This window comes from Diplotaxodon limnothrissa, linkage group LG8 (assembly GCF_057381915.1).
Source record: "Diplotaxodon limnothrissa isolate DT_005_m linkage group LG8, D_limnothrissa_male_GT1.1, whole genome shotgun sequence".
In the NCBI taxonomy this organism is placed as follows: domain Eukaryota; kingdom Metazoa; phylum Chordata; class Actinopteri; order Cichliformes; family Cichlidae; genus Diplotaxodon; species Diplotaxodon limnothrissa.
The window spans coordinates 17,207,730-17,230,884 of record NC_140603.1 but is presented as its reverse complement, the minus strand read 5'-3'; the positions used below and the strand labels follow the sequence as shown (position 1 = coordinate 17,230,884).

General features: G+C 41.1%; 1 protein-coding gene across 1 annotated transcript in view; it reads left to right on the top strand.

Moving 5' to 3' along the window:
- The window catches only part of lrp2b (low density lipoprotein receptor-related protein 2b), a 43,328-nt gene that overhangs the window by 18,774 nt on the left and 1,399 nt on the right, over positions 1–23,155 (top strand). The window contains exons 40-77 of the mRNA XM_085360250.1: positions 59–506; positions 598–763; positions 888–1,046; positions 1,140–1,429; positions 1,562–1,765; positions 1,890–2,132; positions 2,439–2,564; positions 2,659–2,778; positions 2,973–3,104; positions 3,246–3,447; positions 3,551–3,846; positions 4,892–5,408; positions 5,733–5,888; positions 6,073–6,243; positions 6,377–6,600; positions 6,690–6,867; positions 6,959–7,155; positions 7,385–7,630; positions 8,077–8,205; positions 9,060–9,179; positions 9,329–9,445; positions 9,567–9,683; positions 11,108–11,245; positions 11,404–11,526; positions 15,215–15,343; positions 16,912–17,043; positions 17,151–17,276; positions 17,740–17,883; positions 18,126–18,291; positions 18,449–18,577; positions 19,112–19,332; positions 19,428–19,610; positions 19,960–20,079; positions 21,305–21,392; positions 21,553–21,617; positions 21,742–21,904; positions 22,537–22,600; positions 22,726–22,857. Coding sequence (XP_085216376.1) covers positions 59–506; positions 598–763; positions 888–1,046; positions 1,140–1,429; positions 1,562–1,765; positions 1,890–2,132; positions 2,439–2,564; positions 2,659–2,778; positions 2,973–3,104; positions 3,246–3,447; positions 3,551–3,846; positions 4,892–5,408; positions 5,733–5,888; positions 6,073–6,243; positions 6,377–6,600; positions 6,690–6,867; positions 6,959–7,155; positions 7,385–7,630; positions 8,077–8,205; positions 9,060–9,179; positions 9,329–9,445; positions 9,567–9,683; positions 11,108–11,245; positions 11,404–11,526; positions 15,215–15,343; positions 16,912–17,043; positions 17,151–17,276; positions 17,740–17,883; positions 18,126–18,291; positions 18,449–18,577; positions 19,112–19,332; positions 19,428–19,610; positions 19,960–20,079; positions 21,305–21,392; positions 21,553–21,617; positions 21,742–21,904; positions 22,537–22,600; positions 22,726–22,857 — 6,681 coding nt within the window. The remainder of the gene's footprint in view (positions 1–58; positions 507–597; positions 764–887; positions 1,047–1,139; positions 1,430–1,561; positions 1,766–1,889; positions 2,133–2,438; positions 2,565–2,658; positions 2,779–2,972; positions 3,105–3,245; positions 3,448–3,550; positions 3,847–4,891; positions 5,409–5,732; positions 5,889–6,072; positions 6,244–6,376; positions 6,601–6,689; positions 6,868–6,958; positions 7,156–7,384; positions 7,631–8,076; positions 8,206–9,059; positions 9,180–9,328; positions 9,446–9,566; positions 9,684–11,107; positions 11,246–11,403; positions 11,527–15,214; positions 15,344–16,911; positions 17,044–17,150; positions 17,277–17,739; positions 17,884–18,125; positions 18,292–18,448; positions 18,578–19,111; positions 19,333–19,427; positions 19,611–19,959; positions 20,080–21,304; positions 21,393–21,552; positions 21,618–21,741; positions 21,905–22,536; positions 22,601–22,725; positions 22,858–23,155) is intronic.

Here is a 23,155-nt window from a genome sequence, read left to right as displayed (position 1 = left end):
TCACTTGTGCTATGCCTATGCTATCTGACAAAGAAATAACAACTTTTGGTGTTACCAGGTAATCCGAGACAATCTCGATGAGCTGATGGACGTCACCATCTTTGACGCACATGTCCAGCCTACATCTGCCAATCTGGTAGGATTTAACCCATGCCACGAAGACAACGGACGCTGCCAGCAGCTCTGCTTTGCCATTCCAGACAAGCAAGGACCTAAATGCGCTTGTGCCCACGGGACACTTCTTGGTAATGGAGTATCATGTGGTTATGAACCGGATGAGTTCTTAGTTTTCTCCACAGGCTACACGCTAAATAGCCAGAGGTTAGACCCAACGGATCATAGTCTACCCTATCCAACTGTGACCTTGGGCAATGGCGTAATGGGCCTGGATTATGACTTCCGAGAGAAACGAATTTTCTTCATGCAGTATGTCGGGATAGGTCGGAGCAGGATTGGCTACATCACCACAACATCTGTCACCAGCCCCCCTGTCACTATCATCTCAAGTGAGTTAAGCATTATCACTCTTCACATTCATCATTTCATTTTTCTCATTTGTGACTTTATTTAATTTCAAATCCTCTAAATGCTGCTTAGATTTGGACAATCCAAAGGGTTTGGCATTTGACTGGATAAACAAGCGTCTTTACTTCACCGACTACTTTAAACGTAATGTCCAGTCGATCGGAGTAGATGGAGGTAACCGGTCAATCATAGCCCCTGCAAACTGGCCCAAAGGCATCGTTGTTGATCCATGCTATGGGTAAAAGCAAACTAATATTCTCAAATGTCCAAAGATTGAAGATGACTTTCAGATATTAAACATGCTATCAAGTATAGCTTTGAGCTCCCTCTTATTACTCTGTCTGATGCTTCTCACTTTCCAGTTACTTATATTGGACTGACTGGGGATCTCCAGCTAAGATTGAGAGGGCAACACTGGGTGGAAGCTTCCGGACTGTCATCATCAGCACGGGTCTGACATCACCCAACGGACTGTCTATAGACTATGAGGAGAGGATGCTCTACTGGGTCGATGTTTCACAGTATGTCTAGTTATTCTCATATAAATTAAAAATTAGGAGAGAGACAGATTATGCAGCAGATTTTCTTTTCTTTTTTTTAATTTCTTTCTACAGAGACAAGATTGAGCGGTCGACCCTGACTGGTGAGAATCGAGAAGTGATCATGCAAGGGCTCAGCTATCCATTTGGTATAACTGTCTACAAGCAGGATATCTTCTGGACCGACTGGACTGAAAGAGGTGTCTTCAGGGCTAGTAAGAATGATGGCTCTGGCTTTACAGTGCTAGCCCAGAATCTGGAGTACCTACCAAAAGACATTCACGTTCATGCTGAATCAAAGCAGGAGATTTGCTCCAGCTTCTGTCAGCAGTTCAACGGTGGCTGCAGTCATGTCTGTGTTTCTGGTAAGAGCAGGCTTTTTGATGCACAAAAAGGCACCAAATCCCACCTTAAGTTGTGTAATAGACAACAGGAAAAAGACAGCAAATATACAAGGAATCTTACCTCAGGTATCTGTGTTACCTGTGGTTTTTCAGGTCCCGTCGGCCCTGAGTGCCAGTGTCCTCATGAGGGGAACTGGTATCTGGCAAACAATGGCAAAGACTGTATACAAGACACGGGGAAACGCTGTCAGGCAGATCAGTTTACCTGTCTCAATGGTAACTGTATCTTAGCACGCTGGAAGTGTGATGGCTACAATGACTGCCACGATAACAGTGATGAGCTCGAGAGAGTTTGTGGTGAGAAATCCGGACATTTTTTTTCAAATTGTCTTATTTAAACAGACAAACTTAGCCAGCCAAGAAGCAAACAGCTATACCAACATCTGCAAAAGCCTTCATGTTTCTTTTAACCCTTCCCCAGCCTTTCACACCTGCTCAGCCACAGACTTCACCTGCGACAATGGGCGCTGCGTCCCACTCAGCTACACCTGTGACTACACAAATGACTGTGGTGACAACAGTGATGAACAGGGCTGCCCCTTCCCCACATGTAACCCTGCTACCGAGTTCACCTGCGCTAACGGACGCTGCATCAGCGCCAGCTTTGTCTGTGATGGCTACAACGACTGTCGGGACAACGCTACCTCCGACGAAATCAACTGCTGTGAGTAATGACGAGACTAATTGTTGGGCTTAAGATTTGATTATGTTAAACAATGAGATGGTTACTGCAAACACAGAAAAAAATAAAAAAAAGATGAGATTGAAGTCACTGTTTTCTCCATCCGTTCCTCCCCAGAAACTAAAGTTGGACAATTTCAAGTCAAATACTGTGCCCGTACTCACACCTAAAATGATTCTATATTGCTAAATAATAATGTTATAAATAATGTTACGTATGTAGTGTCAAAGGGCTGCCAGTGGCCTTGGGTGAATGATCCGATCTGGTGTCTTTACAACATCTCTCCAGCTGATCGTACATGTCCCAATGGCCAGATCAAGTGTGACAACACCAACATCTGCATCTACCCTGGAAACCTATGTGACGGCTTTAACAACTGTGGAGACAACAGTGATGAGAATCCTCTCTTCTGTGGTGAGCTGAGTCAAAGAATGTAGCTTCAGCTGATTTGAACTGCACATCAATAAAGATGTAAATCTATGCAAACTTGCGCTTATGTGTGTTACAGCGGGGCGTACATGTGCTCCCGATCAGTTCCGTTGTGATGTAGGAAAGTGTATCCCTCAGACTTGGGTATGTGACTCCATCAAAGACTGCACTGATGGGACAGATGAACCTCCCTCTTGTGGTGAGTGCTCAACATTAGTGCAGCTAACTTAAATTCAAAGACTTTATACTTTAGGTTTGATGTGAGTTTCCATAGTGACTCGTGTTTTGCATAAGGAAGACACACTTGTATGAAGCAAGCCAGCCCTTTTTTTCTCTTTCAGTTCACACTTCCCATCGTCATTAAAATGTGATTCTGTGTTTTCTACTGTGCAGAAGATATAATCAGAACATGCAGTCCAAACCATTTCACTTGTACCAATGGAAACTGCGTCCCTGAGTCACTGGTGTGCGATGGCAACAATGACTGCTGGGATAACAGTGACGAGGCTCCTGAGCTGGAGTGTGGTGAGACACCAGTTAGATATGTCGTCATTATTTGTGCAGCGTTAGGCTTCTCAATATTTTGATTCGTTTATATAATCTCAGGTTAGCATTCTCACACACTTTCATCAATTTTGCTTTTTAATATCATATTGTCACCTGGAGGCCAACGAACCTGTAGTTCTGACCAGTTCACCTGTCCGACCTGGTACCCGGGCCATCCACGCTGTGTGCCTTTAAGCTTTGTGTGTGATGGGGAGAAAGACTGTGCCAATGCAGCTGATGAGCTCCAGAACTGTCCCAACCGGACCTGCCACATGAATGAGTTTGCCTGCGCCAACGGGCTTTGCATCCTCATCCCCTTCCAGTAAGTGTGGCACATGTGTGATTGAATAAAAGTAGAGATGCGTTTACTGGTCTCGAGACAAATTCTATTGTCAGGCAAGTAATTAATCACTACTCTTCTGTAGCTGTGATCGCGTGAATGACTGCGGAGATGGCAGCGATGAGTTGCGCTGTACATATGATACCTGCAGCAGCAACCAGTTCACCTGCAGTAACGGAGCCTGCATCTACTCTTTCTACATCTGCGACGGACAGAACGACTGTTTGGATGGTTCGGACGAGGCGGACAGCTTGTGCCTCACGCCTCAGCCCACCTGCTCTCCTCAACAGTACATGTGCAAGTCGGGAGAGTGCATCGATTCCAATAAGGTGTGCAATGGACAGAAGGACTGTCAGGACGACAGTGATGAAAAAGGCTGCGGTAAGAGGCAAACAAATATGGAAAACTGTGGGACATTTTTGATAGAATTTATGAACTGTATTTCCTTGTCATACAGCATCTAAAAGAAACTTCGGTTGCACAAATCTTCACATGCATATGGTTAAAGTATATTTAATGAAAAAAGATAAGGTGTCACAAAAAGTATATTTGTCAATCAGACCAAGCCTATGTGCTTTCATATTTTATGAAAATGTTTGCTTTTATAAATATATGTATATTTATACAGGTTTCTTTGTGCTACATATTATAAATACTGATGATTTATTCTGAAAAGATGGAGTATGTAATGAGACGTATTTGTCTGTCTGTCTGTTTGTTTGTTAGCAGTCCAACATCCACAGTTTTCAAGATACACATTTGCAGATTTTGTGACAGTAGACACAAAAAACAGCTCAGGATGATTTAATTTTGGTGAAAATCAGAGGTCACGTCAAATATGAATATCTGTGAAAATGTTTTATGGATTGTCCTTAAACTTGACAATAAAATAGAGGGCCTTGGGGGACGTGAGTACCTGGGTTGGCTAAGCAGGCCAATCTTGACCTTCAATGTTTGCACCAAAAGTCAATTTAAATTGAATCGAATTTTTTTTACAGTTTATAGAAACCAAAGATTTCAGTCAATCACCTCCAATCACCTCCAATCATGTGGGCAAAGATAATAAAATACACAATTTTAGTACACAATACTTTAAAGTCATGAGTCAAAGGTCAGGGTGACACAAATGAGGAAAAAGGCTCATTTGAGATTCCATTGGTTAATCTCCACATTTTAAAGCAATATATTAGTCAGTGGAAAACATAAGCACTGTCATTGTTTGAGCTCTTTTAAAACATTCTTGTTTCAATACAAAATTATACAATTTCACTATGATAAACCATCAGAGTTTTAGTATAGCTCTTGCCCTTCATGCAGAGTTGTGCTCTTTGAGTGCTCTTGTTACCTGTATTTTTGCTGCAGGTCTTAAAACCTCATCCATATTCTGTCTTTGCTCAGCTTCTCACTTTTTCTTTATTCTCTTTAGGAATTAATGAGTGTCTCAACCCAGCAGTCCACAAGTGCGCCCAAATCTGCACTGACACCCTCACCGGTTATTACTGTTCCTGCAACCCAGGCTACCAGCTCATGCCAGATGGCAAAGCCTGCGAGGACCTCGACGAGTGTGTCAGCACACCCGCCGTCTGCAGCCAGATCTGCGAGAACAGTTTTGGCTCATACCACTGCAAATGCGCCCCAGGGTACATCCGCGAACCGGATGGACGCACCTGCCGTCAGAACAGCGGCATCAACCCATACCTCTTGTATACCAATCGCTACTACATCCGCAATTTGACCACTGACGGGTTACAGTTGAGCATAGTCCTGCAGGGCCTGACAAATGTGGTGGCATTAGAATTTGATCACTATGAGAAGAGGCTGTACTGGCTGGATGTAGGGGCAGGAAAGATTGAGAGGATGCGCTTCGATGGGAGCGACAGGGAGACGCTGGTGAGCAACGATATAGGAGGAGCTGAAGGCCTGGCGCTGGACTGGGTTGGCAGGTTTGTAAAACATGAGAAACCTAATAGATAATAATCTGTTACATATAAGTATTTAGGTCATTAAGTAACAAGAAGTGATTCGCACAATTGGAAAACAATTGTTTGCACATGTACTCCTATTTTATTTTTTATAACTAGCAAATCGCTCTCAGAGCACAAAATACATCCTGAGTAAACACACACACGCACACTTCCATATATAAAATAAAGAAAAAGAGAATATGAATGGGGTAATTTTTATTAACTTTGCATCTATGTGTTTCACAAACAACATCTTTTTAATTTATATATTTATTTAATTTTTCTCCTTCCTGTCTCCTGCAGGAAGTTGTACTGGGTGGACAGGTATTACAGCTCAGTTCATGTGATGGAGCTGGATGGGCGCTACCAGAAGAAACTGCTGTCGGGACACTTTACAGATAGAAATCACACCTACGTTATCACCAGACCTCGTGCTGTGGCTGTTAACCCTAAATATGGGTATTCACACACACACACACACAGACACACACACACGCACACACACATACAGAGAAAATCTATGATTGACTCTAAAACCAAACGTGTGCAGTTGTTTCTGCCTCCCGGTTTTTAGTTGTTCCCATTCCTTTGCTTCGACTTTTCCTCATCCCTCATTCCTTCATTCCTGCCCTCTTTTGCCCAGATGGCTGTACTGGACCGACTGGGGTGACGCAGCATATATCGGCAGAGCTGGCATGGATGGAACAAATATCAGTGCAATTATCACAACCAAGCTGGAGTGGCCTAATGCTCTAACTATAGACTACACCAACAACAAGATCTTCTTTGCTGATTCCCACCTTAACTTTTTGGAGTGAGTTCATGAAGTATCCCACAGAACGTTTATTCTGTGTTGCACTGAATTATCTAAACATTGATTTCTCTTTATGTTTCTACATGTGAATTAATCACATTGTGTATAAACCTCCCTATTCTGTGCATCTTAGCTTTGCAGACATGGACGGCCAGAATCGGCACCGGGCCATCGCTGGCTCGCTTCCCCATGTATTTGCTGTTTCTCTATTTGAGGACTGGGTCTACTGGACAGACTGGAACACGCATACTGTGGAAAAAGCTCATAAGTACACTGGCGAGGAGCGTACAGTTATGGGCAACAACACCCATCGCCCCTATGACATTCACGTCTACCATCCCTACAGGCAGCCTCGAAGTAAGTATATGACAGCTGTGTGCTATTATATTCCCGGCATCACAATGGACGGCAGAAGATAATTTATATTTAATCGTCTTATTCCCCAGGTGAGAACCCTTGCTCGTCCCATGACCTGACCTGCAGTCATCTGTGTCTGATCGCGCCTGGAGGGCAGCGAGCTACCTGCGAGTGTCCCGATCACTTCATTGGTGTGGCTGTTGGATTTAAGATCCAGTGTGTTGCTGACTGCTCCAGTACCCAGTTCCGCTGTGGGGACAATGAGAAGTCAGTGTGACAGAAAGTCATGATACTTTACTGTACTGCTTATTAACCATCATTAGGGGTAAAAAAATTTTGTACATTTTCTTGTTCTTAGGTGCGTTCCGATATGGTGGAAGTGTGATGGTCAGTCGGACTGTGGTGATGGCTCGGATGAACCTCAGACCTGCCCACCTCGCTACTGTTCAGCTGGCCTGTTCCAGTGTCAAGATGGCAACTGCACCTACCCTGGCTTCCTCTGCGACGGCCACCAAAACTGCCCTGATGGCTCAGATGAGGATGCTGCTCTCTGCAGTATGACAGTTTCCTGAATCCTGAATACGAACTCTAAATAACTCAATCAAATAAAAATTGAACAGAAAAAAATACTTTACGTTTACCAGATTCAAGTTTTTAACTATGATTCTTTTAGGCCTTTATTTTTTCCTTTTTCTCTTTTTTTTTCTTTCTTTCTTTCTGCTGAAAATGAAAGCCTGTTTTCAGGAAGAGGGTTCAATGTTAAACCTGTTTCCTGTCCTCACAGGCGATCACCGCTGCGCTGGAAACCAGTTCCAGTGTAAAAACAAAAGGTGCATTCCTGTGTCCTGGCACTGCGATGGAATAGTTGACTGTACAGATGGCAGCGATGAGGATGCGGAGACTTGCTCCCAGAAGACCTGCAAACCGGGAGAGTTCACGTGTGCAAACGGCCGCTGTGTGCCGTCAATGTATGTGTGCGATGCCCAGGACGACTGTGGTGATGGATCTGATGAGCCGTATGAAGTCTGCAGTGAGTGTTACTGTCACGCGAATTAAATATGTGCCAACCATGATTTCCTTTTCTTTCCCCCATGTCTGTCTGTGATGAGCACAAAAGGAGCAGCTTAATTGATAATAGCCGTGCACTTTGCAGAACCGCACGACTGTTTAATCAAGCAACGACTTATCTGTTTCAGAGATATACAATCGATTCAGACACAGCGCAGGTGTAACCTGGGTGAATTAATGAAGCTGCACGTAGTGTTGATTTTTCTAAATTTAAGTTGCACAGTCAATCCCTCCTCCCCCTCTTCCGTCTGCTTCTAATTACTGTCTGTCTGGCTCTGTCTCAATTCATCCTCCCTCATTATTTCTCACCCTCTTGTCACCTTGCAGACTTTATTTTCGATCTTACTACTAATCTCACCACTTTCCTTCCATCCTTTGCCTGATGTCTCTGTCGCCTTGTCTCCACAGTGGGTCCAGACTACAAGTGCGATGAGGATACAGAGTTCTCCTGCAAGACAAACTACCGCTGTATTCCTCAGTGGGCCCGCTGCGACGGCTCAAACGACTGCATCGACAACAGCGACGAGGAAGGCTGCGGTCAGTGCTCATGTGTCAGCAGACGTGTCGGGGCTGTCAGACCAGCTGCATACTGCACATGTGTCAAAATCTTAAATTAGTTCCTAAAGATCTGATGATATTGTGGTGTACTTTAAAAGTTCAAGCTCTGCAATGCTTGTAGTTTCTAATCCAGAAAAAGAAATCTGAATACCTTTACAGATCATTTGCACCACTCAATCATTAAATAACATATTTATTCGTTTCAGCCTTGGCTGTAGACGACTTTAAAGCTCCGGTTCCAAAGATTAAATAATAATGGGTGTAATGCAGAACAGTAAAAACAAATAGCAAAGATGCATCATCCTATATAGACAGAAATTACACTGTAAGAAGGTGGTCACACACAATTAGTAATTATTAGTGAAAATGTATCAAGCTGTGTTAAAAAGGCTAAAAACCCATGAAGTTAAAGCTACAGTGTATAAGATATCACCACCAGATGTCAGTAGAATGCAGATTGCAGTCTACTGACAATGTCAGGAATAAATAAGCGTCCTTTTATTTATATTTCCATGTCTCAGAGCCCTGACCGCGATGACATCTTGGCCACTATTTGCAAGATTGTGGGGCTTCCACAAACTGGCGCCGACTTCTATGTATTTTTAATGGATTAATTCTAAGTTTATGAAAATGCATCAATCTGTTGGAAGCTGTAATAACACACTGATCAATTTATATTTATGAGTACAACCTTCTTTTATTCTATTAAGTAACCTAAAAATTGACACACTTTACCTTTAAGTCTTTGGTTTCAGCAGGTTAAAAATCTTATTTCCCAAAATGTTCTCATGACCACATGTTCAAACACCTTTTGTGCTGCTGCTTTATAACAGAGGAAGTGACCTGTGACCCTCTGGGAGATTTCCGTTGTGACAATCACCGCTGCATTCCCATCCGCTGGCAGTGCGATGGCTCTAATGACTGTGGCGACAGCTCAGACGAGAGAAACTGCCGTAAGTTTTTCAGTTCAATCTGTTTCAAAAAATGTCTTCTTATTAAAAATGTTTCTTCTGACTGCTTTTTACTCATGTAGTTTGAAGCCTCATATCACAGCGGCCACACATCTCATATTGAACACGTGTGTGTGTGTGTGTCTCTCTAGAGCCAAGGCCGTGCTCTGAAAGTGAGTTTCGATGTGACAACGAGCAGTGCATTCCCGGAAGCTGGACGTGTAACCATGTCAACGACTGTGGGGACAACTCGGACGAGCGAGACTGCGGTGAGCAGACGCCTCCTCCTCATGCTAACTCCTCGGCCTCCTTAAAATTACATCCAGCCGTAAACAAAACACACACGGGCGCAAACACACACATCAACATAACATCTTGGCTCTCTTCCAGAGTTGCAGACATGTCGTCCAGGTTCTTTCCAATGTGACTCGGGTCACTGTATCCCCGCTATTCTGCAGTGCGACAACCGACCCGACTGTCTGGATCTGTCAGATGAGACCAGCTGTCGTAAGTTTACAGCGTGAAAATTAATGGCACTCTGGGCCCCCGCAGTTTTATTTATTTATTTTTTTCTGTTTATATGTGCGTGAGGTAATTATTCAGGCTTTAAGGCTTCAAAAGAATGAAAATGTGGCACAACAGTCTAACAGCAGACAGGGATACAGTTTTTGCTTAAAGCTTAAATGAGGTGAGAAACACAATAAGATGGTTTAAAACTGCATATTAGTTTACCCCAGTAATTAAACCACAGAGTAGCTATACAAGATTTATCCTTTTTTCACATTTGAACACACATTGAATAATTTGGTGTGGTTGAACTTTGCACCTGTAGGGCTCTGGTCATCCAGGAAGTGAGATCAAACCATCAACTGCAGTCATTTCCCTGCATTCTTTCCTTTTCTCTCCAGTCATTTTGTTAACTATTATCCAATAAAGCCATAACATGCTTCCAAATTGATTGTAGACTGAAAACCAGTCTTTGTTATGTGCATCCTGTAAATGCCAATTTTCCCAGATATTAAGATTAAATCCAGAATACCTTAGATAAATTGTAACTGCTATTTGAATATATGAAAGTTGGACAATTATACAAGCATTCCATCCATCAGAACACCCTTTTGGGTGGAGCGTTAAGGTATTCTTTCAGCTAACAGTTTAAAGTCAGAGATATGTCTGTTGATATGTTCCTCCAAGGTAATGTAACCAGGGTGGCTTCATTTGCTGTTGATGAAAGCTGCAAGCCATCCGTGTCTTCACTTTCCACACTTGGATTTATTCCTGTTTGCCCAAAGCGCCTCTGAAATGGTAACAGTGGGAATTCAGAGTAATTGCTGTATCCTTGTCTCTGTAAAATATGTAACCATACACTGAAAGAAAAAAAAGTCCCCTCAGCTCTTCTCGCATCCAGCAATCTCAGATTGTCTGTGATGATTGAAGAAAACTCTCTGCCGCTTGGACCCATCTGTTTTTGCCTCATCACTTGGTTCCCCTATGCTTTCTCTGCATGTCGTCCTTTGATTTCTGGGAACATGTCAGTTTTTGTTCTTCTGGTTGCCATGCAGCAGCAGCAGCAGCAACAGCAGCAGGGCTGTGGAAGGAAAGTGGTAATAACATATTTGTAGAAAATAGAAAAATCTACCCACCAGCATGTCCAAAGACGGCACAAATCAGAGAAAAGTTACCAGCGATAATTCAAATAACTGTGGCATTAAAAAGAAAGTTAAAAGAAGTGGACCAACTTTGAAAAGGGGCAGCTTTAAGAGAAACAGTGACCAGAATGGTGTGCAGTGCTGGTTGGTTTTATTTCTCCACTGATATATCTCTTTAAGAAAGACAGTTTAAAACACGACCTTGGTAAAGAAAGGAAAATAAATCAACTGATTTTAGTAATAATGTGCAAACTATCTCTCTTATTTTCCCGATCTTTCCAGCTACTCGATACCCTGGAGGCCGTTACTGCCCTGAGCACCAGTTCCAGTGTGCGAACCACATCTGTGTGAACCAAGGCTGGGTGTGTGATGGCATTGATGACTGTGGGGACAGATCTGATGAGCAACTCAACTTATGCTGTGAGAAGCTTGTTATTTATTTTTATGTATATCTATATAGATAGGTAGATAGATGTGTGAGTGTGTATATATATGTGACTTTCTTTTAAATGAAAGTCACACACACACACATAGATATAGACATTGGGCTCAAGTCGCATTTGCTTGTGTTTAACCAGTGAACATCACCTGTGAGATGCCATCTCGGTTCCGCTGTGACAACGGCTACTGTGTCTATGCTGGAGTGCTGTGTAATAAGAAGGACGACTGTGGAGACGGCAGTGATGAGAAAGAAGACCTCTGTATGACTCCCACTCACACATTCCTGCAATCTGCATATTTTAGCATGACTAAAAATTTACATTTAAATGCACAAATCTGATCAGTTATTGGACGTAATTGGACGTAGAGTAATGGAAAAGGACAGCTGAACATTTGGCAATATAGAGGGATAAACATTGATGTTTTGTAGTTGCCCTCTGCATAAACTATGTTTAGTGTACTGTGTAAATATATGGTGCCGTGAAAAAGTATATGTCCCCTTCTCAGTTTTGTGTTTTTGCATATTTTTCACATTTACATCTTACAGACAATCAAATTCATTTTAACGTTAGACCAGCCAGAGGAAGTACAGAATGCAGTTTATACTATCCTGGCCCTTTTCCTGTCTTCCTCCCCAACCCCAGCTGATTATGGCAGATGGTTGCCTCTTCCTGAGCCTGGTTCAGCTGGAGGTTTCTTCTTGTTAAAAGGGAGTTTTTCCGTCCCACTGTACCACAGTGCTTGCTCATAGGGTCACATGATTGTTGGGGTTTTCTCTGTTTTCTTTGTGTTATTTTAGGGTCTTTAGCGTGCAATATGAAGCATCTTCAGACAACTATTATTGTGATTTGGCACAATATAAATAAAACTGAATTGAACTGAAACTCAAGAGTACTGGGGTTATGTAAACACTCCAGCATAAAGAACAAACAACAACAAAAGAATAACGTTTTGGAGTGACCCAGTCAAAGTCCAGACTTAAATCTAAAGAAGCAACTTGAAAAACATATTGCCGCTTATCAGAATTTATCTCTCACTGCCAAGGGAATAATCACTTATTAGGTTTAAAAGAAGGGACAGAAGGTCATTTTTTTTCCCTTAACCATCATTTGAAAATAGCATTTTGTATTTATTGTGTAGTGTTAACATTTTTTTGTGATCTGAAACATGTAAGTGTGACAAATATGCAGAAAAAACAACAAAATAAATCAGAAAGGGGGGAAATACTATATGTGTGTGTGTGTGTGTGTGTGTGTGTGTGTGTGTGTGTGTGTATATATATATATAGATATATATAGATATATAGATATATATATAGATATATAGATATATATATTAGGGGTGCAACGATACACAAAATTCACGGTTCGGTTCGGTTCGATACTTTGGTGTCACGGTTCGATATTTTTTCGATACAAAAAAAAATGTTCATGCCTTTTTAATTTGTCATTTATTAAAATTATAAATATATATTTTAACTCAAAAGTACAGTTTTTAAATTTAACCCTAACCCTTGTGCGTGTTGTTTTTTAGCTCGTCATATTGCAGCCACAGAAATTCTTTTGTCCATGAAACCATAAAGCTGCACTTTCTTTTTGCCTTATAGTCTGATTTGTCATAACTTCTCCGTTTTGTGGTAAGCTTTTCTTTGGCTGTCACGTCTTCACCCTGACCTGTCTTATTTGGCTCAGCAGAACTAAAATATATATCTGTCTGTGAAGGTTCTCAATCATCCAGGTCATCGTAGTGAAATATATATCCTGCCGCACTCACATAAGCTCAGCGATTCTCTGCGCGATCAACCTCTCACATGTTTAAGCTGCGGGAGATTTCACTTGTCATGTTTGCATAGTAAGCTAACAATTAATAAGACTATGTCAGAGGAATTGGTGCACAAATTATCATCACTCACAGATCAGTGCTGTCGCTCTCCATACACAGTTCGCGCGATTGCAAAGTGAAAGCAAAAAAACAAGCGCAAATTCAAACACGATTTCAATATGTCACATATTGACAGTGGCTCACCCAATGACATAATTACCCAGCTACATTTCTGAAAGAATGCAAAAGCATTGACATATATTTTTCCTTCCTACAATAGCCCGACAGGCAGGGCAGAGATAGCCCCGGGACGTCGGGCTAGCGATATTGCGAGCCCTGTATCTGATTGAGGAATCACTCATCTTTGGAAAAGAGAGTTTATTACAGAGAAATGTCTCTTTCCAAAATAAAAGCTATACTATCCGCTTCTTCTGGGCTATATTCTCAGCAGCATATTAAACATATCAGGTCTCCATAAGGAGAATCCTGTGCTAACAGCTGTCTAAATGACTCGGCTAAAGTTTGTAGCATGCATGCTTGTTGTTTTTGTCTTTGCACTAGGATGATGTCGGTGTAAATGTGCAGTCATATTCGTTGTGTTCCCACTAGTGCTTTCAGGTTAATCTCGTTGAAATAACCTTAACGCCACAACACGGCAAATCTCCGTTAACGAGCTACCCTATACAGAGGGGCTAGACGGCCAACACGTTAACGAGCTAACTGCGCTAACACACTAGCTCCCACCCATGTAATTGGGCATTGCATGGCACATCCAACATACTGTTTTACTTTAGTCCATGACTCGCTTACCTTCAGGGTCATACGTCACATGAAAACCAAAATAATTCCAAACGCCAGATCTGAATGAGGGTGGGGAGGTCCACTTCTGTCTCGCTAGCTTGCCCTGCGCTCTTCCTTCTGACGATGCTGTCTGTGTTGAGCGCTCAGTGAATCTGCGTTCGACTACTCCGCCTAGGCTGCACTCTCGAGCCTAGGCGGAGTAGTCAAATGCAGATTCACTGAGCGCTCAACACAGACAGCATCGTCAGAAGGAAAGTTGATAAAATAAATTACAAATTTTGTATTGTTCTTTTTTTTTCTCCCCTTTGGTTTTCTTTCTTTCTCTCCCCCTCTTTCTTTCATTCTTTCCCCCTGTCCTATCCCACAGTCATGTCTGTCCCGTTTGCAACTGAAAATAAAATAAATTCATAATTATAATAAAGGTCAATCAAATGGACCAATATGATGATCCACTTAAAATAAATCCTCTTGGCATCTTTCTTGGCCTCAAGACAACAATTCTGATGGCTATAGATCCAAACGGGACACAAAAAAAAAAAAAAAAAAATTTGAAAAAAAAAAAATTTTTGAAAAAAATTGTATTGTTCGATACATATGCGTACCGAACCGAAAGCACTGTATCGAACGGTTCAATATCGATACGAATATCGTTGCACCCCTAATATATATATATATATATATATATATATATATATATATATATATATATATAGATATAGATATATATATCATTCCTTTTTGTATGTGAACATAATCAGATTGCATATTAGTTTCAGCAAATGCACCTCTTATCATGGTATTGTCAGGCATTAGTCCAAACAACAATGCTAATCCTGAACTTTCCTCTTTAAAGCCAGTCAAATGGGAAATCCCAAAATGACATCAGTGCCTGCACAGGACACAAAGCTGAAACATAACAAGGATAAGGAATAAGTCTGTTGTATGGAATTGTTACACAATCAGCTTAAACATCAATCAGAGCAAATTATTTTGAGAGGAGATTAAATAGTTTGGTTCAGAGCAGAGGTGGACATTGGCTTGCTCATCTAAATCCACTTGTTTGTTGGCAGGAGACAGTAAAGATGTGCAATTCTGTGATACACAAGCATGAGTGAAAGGCGTATATGTGCATCACGAAAGCATGTTTACGCTTTAATCTAGTGGGAGGAGTTGTGTTTGAAAATTTAGAAGTAAAGAGCTTCTAGAAAAAGCTCTGAATTTAATCTTAGATAAGTGGAGGTGACGCTTTCAGAGGTGGGCTGTATACCCACTCAACCATTTCTGAATACTTGTGCTGATGATTCATCTCGACTGTGTCCTTCACAGGCCGCGAGCCCACACTGGCCCCCTGCACACTGGAGGAGTTTAAATGCACCAACGGACACTGCGTGCCCCTGCAATATGTGTGTGACCACAATGACAACTGTGGAGACCGCACAGACGAAATGGGCTGCAGTAAGTGCCACAACAAAAGACTTCTTCAGCTTCCTGGCAGGAGGACAGCATCGTCTTTTCACTTTAACTCAATGGCTGGAATTAAATGTTCCTGGGAAAAAACAGCATGAATCCTTTAGGACGAGTGATGATGGTGTTTTCACGGAGCTTTAATAAAAGATTTACGGTGTTTTGGTTCAGGCAGAAAAACGAATCCAAGCATTATATTGACCAAAACAAAAACAAATGTATTGTGCAATCAGTAGGAAATATGGCATGGATCTATGTAAAATATTACATAATTGAGATTATGTGCTCTTCTACAGAAAGAGGAGATATATTCTCATAATCAGAGAGAATTATAGGATAACAGTATTATAACTGTTGTCAAATTAATGAGATTTTTGCACAGCACAAATATCGATAATTACTTCAATATTCTAATGAAATTTGCCACCCAGGACATAATAAAAATCATCTGGTCTTTACTGGGTCCTAAAATAACTTAAACATAACCAGACATGAACATCAACATGACATGGTCTCATTATTTATTTAGCAAAGGTTAAGCTAAAGAAGCAGTAAGAACTAAAGGCCATCATTTAACAGCTTTTAGACCCACTTTTATCAGCAATAGTAATCATTTTCTGTATGAGTTTATTAGTCTTTCACGCCACTGTGGAATTTTGTCCCACTCTTCGTTACAACATTGCTTCCCTTCATTGAGGTTTGTGGGCATTTGTTGATGCACAGCTATCTTAAGGTCCCACCACAGGATGTCAAACTGGCTGGACTTTGGAGTCTTTTCTTTTTCAGCCATTCTGTTGTAGATTTGCTTCATATCATTGTCCTGTTACACAACCCAATTTCAGCCAAGCTTTATCTGTCAGACAGAGGAGTTTGTGGCTCAATGACTGCAACATGCCCAGGTTGTGTGGCTGCAAAATGAGCCCAGATCATGACCTCTCCACCACCGTGTTTAACAGCTGATATGCTGTGTTTGTTTGTCCATGGAAAAACATCTTGTATGTCAAAAGGACATTGTTCCTGAAATCTTGTAGTTTATTCAGTTGTAACTTTGCAAACTTGCAATGTCCTTTTTGTAGAGGAGACTGTTTTTCGGGCACTTCCATAGAAGACATACTTGTTCAGTCTGTTTCTAATTGTGCTGTCATGAACTTTAACATTTAACGTGTTAACTGAGGCCTGGAAAGTCTGAGAGGAACCTCTTGGGTTCTTTTGTAGTTTCTCTGAGCACTGCAAAGTCTGACCTTGGGGTGAATTTCCTAGGATGTCACCCTTTTAAAACACTGGCAACTGTTTAGCTCTTTTAGTGCTTTTTTTAGATTGACGGGCAGCAGCAGTTCCTACTCTGAGCTGATGTCTTTCTTCCTAGCAGTGCTCCCAGCCAGTAAACTGTAAAAACATCTGCTTCTATCGAGGTGCTTACACATATGTTCACTGATGGTGAATACATTTAACCAGATTACTGGGTTATATCTGAATTAATCTGCCTGTGTAAACTAAGCCTATAAGTAGCTCTTGCGTGTGGCTCAAAAGCTGTTTTTTGCACGTTGTCTGTCCTCCAGATTTTGGCCTCGATCGCAACTGTGACGAGAATCTGTGCCAGCATGAGTGCACGAACCTCGATGGCACAGGCTTCATCTGCTCCTGCAGGCCCGGATACACAGTGGACCCAGACAGCACCTACACCTGCCTGGGTACACACACTCATACATACATGTTTATGATAAATATACATGTCTAGTTAAATATCTGTTGGGTAAAACTCACACTCCTTCTGATCCTGGCTGGTGATTTTTTTCAGACATCAATGAGTGCGAGGTGTACAGCACCTGTCCTCAGGTCTGTAAGAACACCAAAGGCAGCTACGACTGTGAGTGTGCCCCCGGCTACAGGAAAGTGGGCAATGGCAAAATGTGCGAGGCTGTGGGTAAGAAACCGCTGGGTTTTCTTTGGAGCTGAGAAGACTTCACAGCTACTGAAATATATTTTTGGCCTCATTACAGTCTTCTTTCTCATCTAAGTGTGAAAAACAGATTCATCAATGATTTAATGGTGGGTCTAGTTAGCAGGCATGCCTTTTCTCTTGCTAGATTTGAAACAGCAAGAATGCTGTTGTAAGTAATAACTGTTGTTTCTATTGCTGTTAAAAACTACCTACATCATTTATACATTTCATATATTTTACAATGTATATTTTATAAAAAGACAAGTAGATGCAGGCCATACTGATTATTTTATTGGTGGAGAGACTCTTAGAAACTCTTAAAGACCTCAGAGACCAGCCTGTGCACCTTAATGAAATGTCTTTAAACAATAAGAATACACTTTTGATTGGTTTTTATATTTTTCAGTGACAAAAACATGTAAACATGTATGTGTGTGTCCAACAGGAGCAGCTCCCATGCTGCTTCTACCGGAGAACATTCGTATCCGGAGGTTCAACCTGCAGACAGAGGGCTACCATGACTTCATCGAAGAACAGGAGCACATCATGGCTCTGGACTACGACTGGGACCACAACAACACAGGATTCAGTAAGATATCCATTGATTAACATCAGTGCTGTGTGATACTATCGATCTGATACCAAGTAAATAAAGTGCCAGTATTGATGATATCAATACTTTTGACCTATAAAGACAACTTGTGTTGGTATTCAGGTCAGTATTAGCATTGGTATCGATAGTTTGACCATAATTAAGACTACCTACTATAAAAACCACATAGTACACCTGGGTGCACACAAATTACACCAACAACAAATGTGTTTTGTCAGGTATGGTGTATTTCACTGTTGCTGGTAAAGACGCTATGCCAGGCGCCATAAAGAGAGCATACATACCATCAGTGGACGATGGCAGTAATAACATCGGTGCTGCTGTTGATCTCGGCGTCAAATACATCACCAGCCCAGACGGCATCGCTGTGGATTGGGTCGCCAGGTGAGTTTACCTGATTACAGTAGTTCAGTGCTCTAATGCCTTAATCCTAATCCAAATTTATTAAAATATATTTTATTTACATTAAAGTTTTAGGGGGTTTGCCCATAAAGCACCAGAATGTTTTTCAGCTCTCTGATAATTTTGTTCCTTTTTTAAGAAACCTTTACTGGGCAGACTCCAAGCTGCAGAGGTTAGAAGTGGCCTTCTTGGATGGACGCTACAGGAAGCACCTTGTCAAGACTGACCTGGGTCACCCATCTGCTGTGGCTGTGAACCCACGACTGGGGTAAGATTGCACCTGTGTTTAGATTTTCTAAACACAGGCACACAGTCTGTTAATTTATATATCAAGCACAAAAACATAAGAGAGGAGCTCCCAGAAACACACATGAGTCAGTGCATATACAACAGAGTCACATAAAATCACAGAGTTCTCACCTCTTACACGCTAAATAACGACAGTATCTTTTATGCCAGAACCCAGTTTGCACTGGCCCATATTAGATGTTATTAGCGATTCAATGATATACCTTCAAGAGCAACATATGAAGACTGTACAAATATGAAACATCACAGGACTTCTGTGTTTGCCAAGATGACTGTGATTTTGTATTTGTGGACATAAGCAGAGATATCAGCTGAACATGCCGAGGTGGAGGGTCAACTTAGCATAGGGGGACTGGTTAGAAACCCTGCATCAGTATCAGTGTTGGCCAAGATTTTCAAAATACTTGTAGTTTCAGAATTTGTAGCTGTCCTGGGAAATCTCAATGAAACGGTCTTAATGAGCCGTTATTTCATGTCCATCATGTTGCTGCAGAATGCTGTACTGGGCAGATCGTGGGACCACAGCCAAAATTGAGTGTTCCTGGCTTGATGGTCAGGAGAGAAAAGTTCTTGTGTCTGATGGTCTTGGGTGGCCCACTGGCTTGTCAGTCGACTTCACCAACAATGACAGAATCTACTGGTCAGACTCCAAGGAGAGCCGCATAGAGTCTATTCTGCCATCAGGAGAGCAGCGTAAAACGGCCGTGTACATAGGTGATCCTAATTTCCTAATCCATCGTTCATATTCCAAACGGTTGCTGTTACTGGAGCTGAGTAAAACTATTCAAACATTTCTGCATCTCTCCCAGATGTAAGGAACCCCTTCAGTGTGAGTGTATTCGAAGACCATGTTTACTGGAGCACTCAGGAAAAGGGCGAGGTGTTTCGACAGGACAAGTTTGGCCAGGGTGACAAGATCAAGCTGCTGACTGCTGGACCCTGGCTCACCCAGGTCTCTGTGTACCAGCAGCAGAGATACAACACCATAGCCAGTAAGCTGCACACTCTCTCACATGTCCACAAATTGTGCATGCAGGGTTTGTTTGTTTACAGTGTGCAAAGCCTCTTCATTTGTATCCATTTTATTTCTGTGTGATATTACGTTAATAGTCCATTAAACGTCGTGAACATTGAGTGCTTTGATCCAGAAGAGCTCTTTTATGTTTTTTTGTGTGTTCAGCATTAGCAGTAATGTGCAGGAAAGTGGAAGAAGGCAACCATGAATAACAGAGGAACACATTATTATTCTATTAGCCACAACTGTAAAGAGAGGAGATTGCCTGGACAATGATGGTGATGATGATGAAACATGAAATATATGTTATTTATTTGTTTTTGCAGTGAAGAATCCATGCAAGGGAACCTGCAGCCACCTGTGTTTGCTCCGACCGGGAGGGTACAGCTGTGCCTGCCCCGAGGGCACCAGCTTCATCCCAGGCAGTAAAACTGAATGTGATGCAGGTGAGAAAAGGAGTTTTTTTTAAATTTCCTCTGTCCTTTTTAATAAAATAGTAGGCATCATGTCTTAGCTGGGAGTGCCAGCAGCTCAAGAGACAGATCATCTGTCAGTCGGAAGGTTGGCGGTAAGACTCCTGCCTTTTTTTGTCGAAGTATCATAGGGCAAGGCACTGAGTCCTGAGTTAAAAGTTCTTAGGCATAGGAAAAAGAACTTGTGTGATTGGATGACTGAGTTCTTAGACTGCTCAAATTAAGTAGAAAAGGATTAGAAGTATTAATGCATCAATTCATCATCAGTTGTTTGTTTTTTTTATTCTGTGATCTTTCCTGCAGCAATATTGACAACCTTTTATCACTTTCACTGTTATCTACACAGCATCAAATTAACACAGAGTTCAGTGAAGCTGGTGGGACTAAATAGAATAGATTAAATAGATTTAGTAAACATGTGTACTGTCATAAAATCAAGGGCAGTGTTAACTCAGGCAGGCTGTGAAGTCGAGCTCAACCTCATTCGCAGCAGATCAGCCAATTTCTGCTGGGGTTCACATCAGCTGGTAGCTAATAGTGAGGATAATATTATTTCACCATATTGATGTGACATTTTTACTGTAAATGTATTCAGACTTTTATTTTGTGACATTACTGTAACACGTCCTTCCACAGCATGTCTTTTATCCTGTCTTCCTTCTCACTTCCTGTTAAAAGGGAGTTTTTCCTTCCCACCGTTGCCAAAGTGCTTGCTCATAGGAGGTCGTATCCTTGTTGGGTTTTCTTTGTATGTATTATTGTAGAGTCCACCTTACAATATAAAGAGCCTTGATGTGAGTGTTGTTGTGATTCAGCACTGTATAAATAAATTTGATTTGAATTGAATTTTTATATTAGTGTTACATGAACTGAAATTTTGAGCAGGTGTGAGAGACCAACAGTAAATGGGAGAAAGGATAAAGGCCACTGTTCTGCCTGGTTCTGCTTGTAGTTTCTTCCCACTGTCACCAAGTGTTTGCTTAGAAGGGATTGTGGCTTGGGGCTTCTTTCTAATATTGTAGTCTTTACCTTACAATATAAAGCACCTTGAAGGGCCTGTTTTTTGAATTAGTGTTACATAAATAACTAAATAAAGTGACTAAATTAAGCTACACCGTATCATCAGTACTGATGTCTCAGTAATGATTGTTTTCCTGCCATAGCACAGTAAAAACCTCTCAATGTTATGATTGTTCAGGGTTTGATCCACCACCCACCATGCCGCCTCCCTGCCAGTGTCAAAACGGAGGCACCTGCTACTTTGATGACAACAAGGCTCTCTGCATGTAAGATTGTCTTTCCTTTTTTTTTTCCCTGCCAGCTGTCAAAATAAAACATTGGATTAAATTGCTGTGTTAATGCTGGTGTTAATGTAATGTCAGTGAGATAAAGTTAAACCATTGGCAGTGTTGGAACTGTTATGTTAGTGGTTTGCTTTTTGTACAGATGTCCTTCAGAATGGAAAGGAGATTTCTGCGAGATAAGCGTGTTCCATGTGATTGCATCATCAGGTATGTTCGATTTTAATTAAAGAAAAATAAGATAATAACAAAATAAAAATGTCCTTCTAATTCTAACGAGCTTCTTCATACGTCACTTCTTGCCTGCTTGCCTGCCTCTGTCCCTCCCTGGCAGTTGGAATAGCCATCGGGGTAACGGTGGCGGTTGTGGCTCTGCTGGTTGCTCTGGTCTATGCTGCCAAGAAGAAGTCGAATCTGGCCGAGAGTTTGCGGAACAACTTGCCAAGCATGCCCAAAATGCCCAGTATGCCATCAATGGCTAATTTTCCAAACTTCAGGTAAGATCGGAAAAGTCAGAAATTAATGAAGTGTAACATTCAAACACTAAAACTGGTTTTGTGTTCAGGAATGAAAGTAAAAAAAACCCTCTAATCTGACAAAAATAATAATATGGTTTATAATTTTTTTCTGCTTTTTGGTGGGGAGAAACAATACAATTGAAAATTCACAGATAAAAACAAAACCTATTTTAGTATCATTTTAATCAGAACTTGTGCATACTGTTGGATTAACTGTTACAAAAACATTAAAAAAAATATTTGGTAATTACCGGTACTGTTAATTTTGAGCACCAGTTCCACAAACCTTACACTGCGTGATGGTCTAACAACAAAGAAGAAATTCATAAGTAAACTTAAAATCAAATGGGAAAGTAAATAAACAGTAAAATCACAACAATGATAAATACGCACTTTTTTTTTACAAAATTTTATTACAAATATTAAAATAATAAGAATAAGAATTCATATTTCATTTTGATATATTTTAACATTTTTATTCAATATTCAATAGCACTCTGAATAAAAATGAATATAAAAGCAGATCCATTCATTGTATTTAAAGGTTGTTGACAGAGCATTATCAGAATATGCTAGTATGATATTTACATCCAAATAATAATACTTTGCAGGAATGGTTCAACCCAAAATGGCATGAAAAGAGAAGACAATGAAGGCCTGCAGAATGGAGAGGCGGTCAGTAGCAAAACAAAATATATTCGTTAACTGTTTAAAAATGCTTTGTGAGATTTAATACAGATTATACTTTCTTATCCTGTCTATGGTGATCCATAACGCTAATGTGTGCTGTGTGATGTCAGGTCCCCTGTACGTCCGTATTCACGGTGGAGACATCAGGGAAGAATTTTGAGAACCCAGCGTATGAAGGTGGAGAACCGCTACCCTCCAACAACTTGCCTAAAGCCACCTCCGCTCCTATGGCAACAAATGAGGTGAGTAAACAACAACACTGCTCTCCTGTGGACTTTGATTCCTCTCTATTCCTTTTTATTTCATGTCTGCGTCTAACAATTCCCCTATGAATTATGCTCTTGTGCTCAGACTTTGTGTATAAATTACATTTCAAGGCTTTAATATAAACGTAGTGCAAATCTTGTATGTGCTGTTTATTGTGTTACGTAACTGCATGAAAAAAGTAAAGTACCTTTCCTCAGCATCATATTCTTGTATTAAAACACTGCTCTGTGATCTGGTGGGTTTTATATTTTGATGAGCTCTGTCTCATGACCC